Consider the following 9,986-nt stretch of genomic DNA (forward strand, 5'->3'; position numbering starts at 1 on the left):
GGTTACAATCCCATCGCGAGGCAACGCAAGGTTAGCAATGTAGCATGCAATCTTCCTCTCCTCCTATGTCATCATCATCATCTCTCTCTTTAGACATTGTCTCTCTCTTTCTTTCTTATCTCAAACGGCATTCTGGGGGTCATCACGACCAGCGTTGAGCGCAGTTCGTGACCAACGAGTTTTTGATAAATTTATATAAGATGGTACATAGACTAAGTACGAGTTCAATTTGCAGTAACGCGTACAAATTGAATTCGGGTTTGATGTGGTTGCATGGTTTTATAGCGTGAATATGTGGGTTTTTGGTTGTGACAGCATCATGGGTCATGGTTGTGACGCTGTCGTGGGTTGCGATTCGTGACAAAGTCAAGTGAGTCGTTAGGAGAGAGACCTTTTTAGTATACCTTGTTCTAAGCCAGGAGAATCTTAAAGGATATCTAGAAGTAGATATTAGGAGTTGCGATTACTTGTGGCACACGCCAATTCCTAAATTGTAGGAATTTCAAGAAAAAAAAAAGGGATCAGATTGATTCCATATCCAGATTAGATCGTGTGCCTTGCGAAATAAGCATGGTTATTCAAGCAGAGTCACTACGAATTCGCCTATTGCCTCGGAACAGGGTGATGGGTGACATTGCTGCTCCATCTGATCCAGGTTCGTTAAGAGTTGTTGAGTCAATGAAGGGACTTTTGAGGTAACAATATTTTGATCAACCTTACTCTAGCGCTAAAAAATCATGGTCCCACAAGAGATATTGCACCCTTTTAAGAGTTGTGATTACTTGTAGTGCATGCCAGTTCCTAGATTGTAGGAACTTTAACACATATGAAGGATATGATTAATTCCATATCCAGATCAGATAGCATGTCTTGCAGTACAAGTATGATCATACCAATGAAGTCGCTAATGAAGGAAATATTTGTGGAAACTAGTTCATTTGAGCAATATATATGCATGCAATTAATAATTAAAAGGCGAAATAATGCTTGTATGCAATCAAAAACAAAACTTTACCCATGAAATTCAAGGCCTAGTAATTGTGGTGAACCAAGACTCAACTCAAGAACAGAGTGAGTTGAAAAATATTATACCTTGGTTGATTTCTCTTTGTATAAACAAATGCTAATCACCCAAGAGAGAGTGCCTCATTCCTTACTTCTTAGCTCCATGGATTTCTTGGAGGAGGATGGATGAATAAATTCTTCAAGTTCCCAAGAAAGGGAACCTTTAAGTTTCCACACCAAGGAGGGAGTTGAAGAAAAGATAAGTGACATTAGAGGAGAATTCATACTAGTAAATCCCTCCAAGGAGGCTAGCCTCCAAGAGAGAAAATGAGAGCTTTTGTTCTCTCCAATTTCCTCAAGGAAGAACCCTAAAGAATTTTGGCTACAAAGTCCTTTATATAGTCACTTCACTTAAGTGACAAAAGAACCAAAAACCTTTCATCCATTATATGGTCGGTCTTCTAAAGGCTTTGGGCTGTTTGGGCCCTTTTAAGTCTTTAGTCATTAAGTTGTCATACAACTTAAGTTAATGGGCTTAAGTTCTAAAGCCCAATGGGCCTTGAGGTCCAATAATTACTCAAAAGCTAAAACGAACTTATTCGCTTGATTAATTAACATATTAATTAATCCTAGCCATAAATAATTAAACCATTTAATTATCCTTACTTATCTCTGTTGTTTCTTCAATCTCTGCCTTACACAGTGTACGATCCATTAGGTTCCTTTTAGCGATGCAATGGCCGATTAAAACTCTTCAAATCGATTGTGAATTGAAACATACTTTGAATTCTCCCTTTAGTGATTGTATACCTTTAGGGCTTCCACAAACCATGAGTGACACCTAGTAGTATGTCATGGCTACCTAAGCTAATTAGAAGAGGTGGAGAACCTATTCAGTTTAGGATTACTATTAGGGGTGGGTTCAAAAAACCGAAAACCGAAAAAAACCGAAGACCAAACCGAACCGAGGCCGAAAAAAACCGAACCGAAAAAACACCGAACCGAAACTGTCAAACCGAACCGAACCGAATCTGACCGGTTCGGTTTCGGTTTTTGAGGTTCGGAAACCGAACCAAACCGAACCGAACCGATATATATATATTTAATTATTTTTGTAAATATTATAAATAGTTTAGTCATACAATCATAACAAAACATACCTTGTTGCTAAGTTGGTTTCGGTGAACCTTTTCAAGCCCCAAGGCACGGGTTCGAACCTCCAGGATGTAGATGTTTTTTAATTTTTTTGGAGAACTTATACTTAACAAAACCCTTTAACCCTAGCAGCCATACCCATACCTTTTATTTTTTTTCATTCCCTTCCTCTCTCTCTCGTTCCCTGCCTCCTCTCTCCTCCAGTGTAACCCTAACCCAGCGCAGCCGAGCCTCCTCTCTCCCTCGCTGGGTCTTCAACTTCAATCGCTCTGTCTCTCTCAATCTCTCAGGCGACCCACGACGCCGCGACCCTTTTCCCTTATCCCTCTCCTCTGTACTCTGGACCCTCTCTCCTTCCTTCCCAACTCCGCCGCTCTTCCGCTTCGTCTTCTTCCTTCACAGCGATTTTGTATTTTGTATTTTTTGGGTCTATCTTACTGAGCAATTTTTTGGGTCTATCTTACTGAGCAATCTGATTTAACTTTCTATTTGATTTTGTATGTTTCCTTTTCATTTTCCATATTTATGTTTGACTGTAGGTGATTGAAGCTCCTTTACCAAAAGCACCGCTTGATACTGGAATTGTTTGTCACTGGCTTGCTATAGAAGGTGTACAACCTGCAATTCCAGAGAATGCTCCTCTAGAAGGTTTTTCTCAAAGTTTATAGATGTGGCGGCGGCTGGGAGCTGCACTTTGCTTTGGAACTTAGGGTTCTTTTTGTTATGGTTGTTTCAAACATAGATATTTACTAGAGCACTAATTAATCCCTTGCATTTCGACTTTAGGAAAGCATTGCTATGGAGTTTGTGAACAGGCTTGAGGACTGGACCAAACTCATCAAGATTTCGGATCCTATGGAAGAAGGTTGCAGGCTTGGCCCTGTTGTTAGTAAGGGGCAGGTAAATCAACTGTCAACAATTTCTGCATTTTATGTGAAGTTTATAAATCAAACTTCCAATATAGGATATGTTACATTTACTTGGTTGTGAGGTTTTTGTAAAAATAGAAAATTTGAGTGGTATGTAATTATTAAGTTGCAGTGTTTTTTATTTTGTTTAGCTTTGATGAGAGGATTAAAATAGTAATTTCAAAGAATTTTGGTTGACAAATAATGTGAAATGGATGCTAACTAGAGATGAGGATTTCAACTGTAGAGCAGCACATTGGGCTGACCTGCATGCCCTTCTGTACAATGCATTACCACCAAACCTGTTTCTTTGGGGTCACCATTTCCTATCTTTCTCCATTTCCAGTGACAAGTCTTCAGTTATAGTGAAGGCTTCATCCCATCAGACTAATGAAATCATCGAAATTGTCGGTGATTTGCTCGTTGCAGCGGATGGATGTCTCTCTTCGATCCGCCAAAGTTTTGTCCCTGACCATAAACTGAGGTTTGTTATGTCAAGTGTCAACTTTTTCATGAAAATTTTCATATTTGGAGCTTGTAGTGTGTTGTGATTCATGATATTGTGTGTGTTTTGTTAGGTATTCGGGTTACTGCGCATGGAGAGGGGTGCTTGATTTTACAGGAAATGAGAGTTCAGAAACCTTAACCGGCATCCGAAGGGAATACCCTGAGCTTGGGAAATGCTTGTACTTTGGCTTAGGTTCTGGGACGCACACCGTGCTATACGAGCTTCTGAACCGAAGGCTGAATTGGATTTGGTATGTCCACCAACCGGAGCCTGATCTGAAGCATAACTCGATGACCATGAAAGCGACCAGCAACATGATCCAGAGTATGCACAAAGAAGCAGAGAAAATGTGGCTTCCAGAGTTTGTGAGAGTGATCAAGGAAACAAAAGAGCCTTTCTCGTGGCTTGAATGATTATGCACTTCTATTTGCATTCTTGATGGGTCTATCTTATGTTGTGGTTGTTTTGCATTTTTTGGAGGTAAAAAAAAAAAAAAAAAAAAAACCGAAAAAAAACCGAAACCGAACCGAAAAAAATTTGGGCCGAACCGAACCGAACCGAAATTTCGGTTTGGTTTCGGTTTTGGCAAAAAACCGAACCGATCAGAACCGAACCCAGCCCTAATTACTATGCCATACGGTTTTTTTCTAAAACAATACTCTTAACCACATTGAATGTGATTCTCTTACTTATATGATTACCTTGAATGTGATTTTGAACGAATTCCTAAATCTCATTCATACTCTGGCCAGAGATTCTTAATCATATTATAAAGTATTCTCCCTCAAACGGTTTGAAGGTTAGATGTAACGCCCCCCCTGGAAATATTTATTTCGAAAAATAATATTAGTGATAGGCCCAAATTAAACTCTTGTTTATCTAACTACCATTAATTACGATTCTTTAATTAAATCCTTAGTCCCACACATGACCTATAACCATAATTCCCTTACCAAAACGTACAATTATATTTTCAATTTATCACCATTTCCTTTTCTTAGTTCAATTTCCCAACTAAAGATAAATTCTCGATTATTTAAGGCTGCATCTAACCTCTGTTAGACTGCCTACGTATCCTTGAGTGGGATCAAGCCTTTCGTAGTTTTTCACTCACCCTTTTATCCACTTCCGAAAATACTCTAATAACGGTAATATTCAATATTAGATTACAAAATCGAATCACACCAAATGGGTACCAATTACAAATTTAAAATATCAAAATTTGCATGAAAAGACGGGGTTGGCTCATTGGCCCCGGGTCGCCGCGGGTGGTGGTCGGCCGCCCCGATTAGCCGGAAAATTTAACTATTTCAAAAAATTACCAATTTTTACAGGCAAATAGATCTTAGTGAAGGGAGCAATTTTCATACTTATGGCCAAGTCCAATTTGGCCAGGAAACACATGAATGTTTCCATAAACCGCTAGAACCCTATATTTTAGATGCTCTTCAATTCGACCAAACCGCAACACCACCGCCCCTAAAACTGTTTGGGCTTTGTTCCTAGCTTCTAGAGAAGTGGTTTGATGGTGGTCGTGGTCGACATTATTTTCACGATTGTCAGATTTTACCGTGGCACCCTCGGAACCCACGATTGTTTGGGTGGAAATGGAAGAGGGAGGACTATGGAGTTGTTTGGTATAGGTGGAAGGTTGTAAATCGCCGGAAAAACGGACGAGAAATCCGTCGAAAATTGTTACAACTACGAGTTGGGTCGAGGAAGATCAGATCAAGGGGAAAATGGTCCGGGTTGTGTGTTTTCTCCCCTCCCTCCTTTCCCTTATTCTTTCTCCATTGGTTACCCTCATTTCTCTCTCATTCCCGCATACGGCCCCCCTCTCTCATTTCTCCTCTTTCTCTTCCTTTTCCTTTTTCCCTCAATCTTCTCAGCCACTTTCATGGCTCATTTTCCTTCTTTTTTTTTCACTACAAGGCTCCCACAATTATGGAGTCTTCCAAATTCATAACGAAATGACCATTTTACCCCCTACCTTAGTTCGTTTCTATTTCATTTGTTATAACTCTGTTTGGTGAACGGTTTTTGCCCACACGCTTTTGGAATCGAGCTTTATCCAAAAATGTTAAGAAATATGATAAAATATATGAGAATAAAATACGTCATCGTATAATTACGTTTAGCCAACTAGGGGCATTTTTGTCTTTTTCACTTAACGATAAATTATAATAATTTCCGGAAACAAAACTTTAAAACTCTTAGTAGGGTATGAAAGACTCACTATTACCAAGCCCACCTCACAATGATATGATGTTGGCTAGCATCAATAATAATGAGAGAGTACACTTACTCATTTACATCTCATGTATGTACCCATCTTATTTGGCCCTTAGAAAATGATGTCTCACAATGATATAATGTTGGCTCCATTGCACTTAGTTAAGTCATTCCCACCATGCAAGTTCGGGTAGGGGTTCAAGAACAACCTCACAATGATATGATGTTGATCATTCTTGTTGCCTACCTTCACAACATCATATATGCGTATAAAACTCCTTCTGAGTGTAAGCACATACTTTGTACTCCCCAATGATAGGGTGAAGTCAATGTATGAGTCATAAACGATTGGAGCCTGCCACGGTGGAAGGCCACAAAAGAGTGTTCAAAGCACTCTCACACTTGTCAACTTAATAACAGTTTGGTTGAGGGTTTTTAGGTCTCATCACATATAAGCATGCATTTTAATCATATTAAAACAATTTGGTCATATTACAACCCTTGGTCCATGTGATTAATTTAGTAGTATATGATACTCCCACTATGCTTGTAAAATGGTTTTTAAAGCAAGAGTATATGGTACTACTAACATAAGCTTTGCATTCATCGATGGACTATATAGTTGCCTTAGGGCCTTAGGATGACTATGAATCTTTGATTCAATCCAACACGAGCCTAGTGTTGGATCTTGGTCTAGGGATGGTGATTGATTTTAGTTATGCATTTAATCACATTAATGCGTGTTATTTTATTGGGTGTTGGACCCTACTACTCCAATTTCATACATATCAAATAAAACAAGAAAGGAGTACTTCAAAGTAAAGAAGAGCTTATGCTCTTTTACAACATTTGATCAAAACAAATTACTTTAAAGTAAAGAAGAACTTATGTTCTTTTACAACATTTGATCGTATCAAATTACAACCAAAATCTAACCTACACATTCCCAAGGTTCAAACAAATTTGAGAGACAGCCTTTCACATAGCTCAATTATCGTAGACTTAGGTTCATAATCACCATTTCTTTAATTAATTAACACTTTAACTAATTAAATTTGAATGCAACATTGTCATTTGGTTTTTGTATCCATAGAATTGATTTAGATGGAGCTAAATGAAATGAAAATCCAATTCTCATTTAAAAATACAAAACTATTTTATTCTCAACTAATTTGGGCCAAAATGCAACAACTACAATTTTTGGGTTATATTGCAAAGCACAAACTTTTGAGGTCACTTTGTAAAAACACAAAAGTCCACTACTTCATGTAATTACAACTAGAACCCAAAAATTTCAACAAATGCAAAAACTTCATTAAAGGAGCAAAACAATTTATCCTTTAGTGATTTAGGGCCTTTACGTAAAAACGTAAACTTTTAGGTCAAAGTACAAATACACAAAGTATCAAAACTTTATGTAATTGCATAAAACCCCCAAAAGTACCCCCATTATAGGGGTGGCCGGTCATGGTGAGTAGTGATGATGTTGTGAGTTGATTTGTGTGTTTGAAAGGTGATTGGTATGGTGTGAATAGTAAAAGAAGTATGTGTGTTGTTTGAAAAAATCATACCATCCATCACTAACAAAAACAAATAAACAACCAAACACCTTTTTTGAATCAAAACAACAAACTTTTTTTTCTTGGTAAGAACAACAAGAACAAAGCAAGAACATTGAAGAACATCCAAGAAAACCCATAAGAGCTCCATGAATGTTTTCACTCAATAAAACTCAAATTTTCACTACTCAATAGAGGGTTAACATCCTAGGGTACTTAGGGGTTCCAAAAGTCACTTTAAAACACTTTTAATAAGACAAACATGAACCCAAAAATCCAACCTTTGGATTTGGCCTATTTCCCCATAAACATGGCACCAAATTTTAGCTCCAAAATTCATGCTCATATGAACTACATCTACAATATTTGAGATGGCAATTTTCAAGAAAAATTTACATTCAAAGAATCAAGAATAAAGCTTGTAACAATTACAACATTCAAATAAAAAACTCTGAACTACAAAACCCAAAAGGATTCACCAATTACTAGACCTAGGCTCTGATACCACTTGAAGGACATATTTGTGAAAACTAGTTCAGTTAAGCAACACCTATGCATGCAATTAACAATTAAAAAGCGGAATCATGCTTGTATGCACTCAAAAACAAAACTTTATCGATGAAATTCAAGGCCTAGTAATTGTGGTGAACCAAGACTCAACTCAAGAACAAAGTGAGTTGAGATATATTATACCTTTGTTGATTCCTCTTTGCATAAGCAAAGGTTAATCACCTAAGAGAGAGGGCCTTCATTCCTTACTTATTAGCTCCATGGATTTCTTGGAGGATGATGGATGAATGGATTCTCCAAGTTCCCAAGGAAGGGAACCTCTAAGTTTCCACACCAAGGAGAGACTTGAAAAAGAGATGAGTGACCTTGGAGGAGAATTCATACTAGTAAATCCCTCCAAGGGGGCCGGCCTCCTAGAGAGAAAATGAGAGCTTTTGTTCTCTCCAATTTCCTCAAGAGAGAACCCTAATGACTTTTAGCTATAAAGTCATTTATATGGTCACTTCACTTAAGTGACAAAAGAACCAAAAACCTTTCATCCATAATATGGCCATCCTTCTAAAGGCTTTGGGATGTTTGGGCCCTTTTGAGTCTTTAGTCATTAAGTTGTCATGCAACTTAAGTTAATGAGTTTGACGGTTCTAAGCCCAATAGACCTTGAGGTCCAATAATTACTCAAAAGCTAAAACGAACTTATTCGTTTGATTAATTAACATATTAAGTAATCATAGCCATAAATAATTAAACCATTTAATTATCCTTACTCATCTTCATTGTTTCTTCAATCTCTACCCTACATGGCATACGATCCATTAGGTCCCTTTTAGCGAGGCAGTGGGCGATTAGAACTCTTTAAATCGATTGTGAATTGAAACATACTTTGAATTCTCCCTTTAGTGATTATACACCTTTAGGGCTTCCACAAACCATGAGTGACACCTAGTAGTATGTCATGGCTACCCAAGTTAATCAGAAGAGGTGGAGAACCTATTCAGTTTAGGGTTATAATGCAATACAACCTTTCTCTAATACAATACATTTGACCACATTGTTTGGTTTGATAGTTTATTCATGTCTACTATCCAATGTGATTCTCTTACTTATATGATCACCTTGAATGTGATTTGGAGCGAATTTATATATCCAATTCATTTTCTGGCCAGAGATTTTTAATTATATCATAGAGTATTCTCCCTCAAATGGTTTGAAGGTTAGAGATCCCTTGTTGTGCATTCACTTGCCTCCATGGATAAGTGGCTTAACCCCAACTATGTTGTGGACACCCTTTGACAGAGTGACTTTGATATAGTTGAAGATCAAAGACCTAACCACAAAACAACTATGATGTCTCAGGTTAAAGGGCTACTTTGCATTATCCCAACCATAAGTTCTCATGTGACATGAGTATGAGAACTCCTCGTAGATCATGTTCAGTGGACTCATTCTCTATTGAGCACCAACATGCTTGTCTTTGTGTCAGTTACACCAATGACTCGAGACTAATCACTCTCTCTAAGAGAAGATATAGCACGTACTGATCTTAACGAACTGTCAATGCCCAATGGCAATCCTATGATCAGGAACATTTAGGATATTTATCCGAAAAAGAATGGTCTCATGAATCTAACTTCTTTAAATCACATTCTCCTAATTACATATTCATTGGACTTATCGTTTAAGCATATAACGTTTATATAAGATAACTTTAAACAATAATCTTTGCCCTTTATATTAAACTAGATTAGTTTAACATAGGCCTGGAAAACGGGTTGTGTCTGACGTATTCGTGTAACACTTGTTATCTTAACGGGTCGTGTCATGTCACGCCCGTTATCTTAACGGGTCCTTAACAAGTTGGGTAAAGTGACCTGACCCATTATGACCCGTTAAGAAAAATATATTTTTTTTCCTAAATTTGCACATACCACACATTACCATATAAATATTACTTCAAAATATTAAAACACATTTGTCGTTTAAGTACTACATCTACACTCGAAAATAAGAGCCTAATAAAAAAACATCCATACACTACTAGTCTATTACAAAATATTAAATGTGCAAGGATATGCAAAATGAAAGAGTTTTTGTTTTCAAGGTTGTGAAGCC

The 9,986-nt window shown here is 37.5% G+C and overlaps 1 protein-coding gene across 1 annotated transcript; it reads left to right on the forward strand.

Annotated features, from left to right (window-relative positions):
* Positions 1-570: 570 nt before the first annotated feature.
* On the forward strand, positions 571-4,046 carry LOC126592194 (uncharacterized). The gene is made up of 6 exons (XM_050257923.1): positions 571-655; positions 2,451-2,569; positions 2,700-2,808; positions 2,976-3,060; positions 3,244-3,552; positions 3,647-4,046. Exons 1-6 carry the CDS (start codon positions 571-573, stop codon positions 3,987-3,989), a joined length of 1,050 nt encoding a protein of 349 aa, XP_050113880.1. The 3' UTR covers positions 3,990-4,046.
* The last annotated feature ends 5,940 nt before the right edge of the window (positions 4,047-9,986 follow it).

This window comes from Malus sylvestris, chromosome 12 (assembly GCF_916048215.2).
Source record: "Malus sylvestris chromosome 12, drMalSylv7.2, whole genome shotgun sequence".
Classification (NCBI taxonomy): Eukaryota; Viridiplantae; Streptophyta; class Magnoliopsida; order Rosales; family Rosaceae; genus Malus; species Malus sylvestris.

Excerpts from the sequence above, each read along its gene's own strand:
- LOC126592194 (XM_050257923.1), top strand. The coding sequence starts at position 571 with ATGGTTATTCAAGCAGAGTCACTACGAATTCGCCTATTGCCTCGGAAC. Across the intron at positions 2,570-2,699 it reads TCTTCCTTCACAGCGATTTT|GTGATTGAAGCTCCTTTACC; the intron begins GTATTTTGTATT and ends GTTTGACTGTAG. Across the intron at positions 3,061-3,243 it reads CTGTTGTTAGTAAGGGGCAG|TAATTTCAAAGAATTTTGGT; the intron begins GTAAATCAACTG and ends GGATTAAAATAG.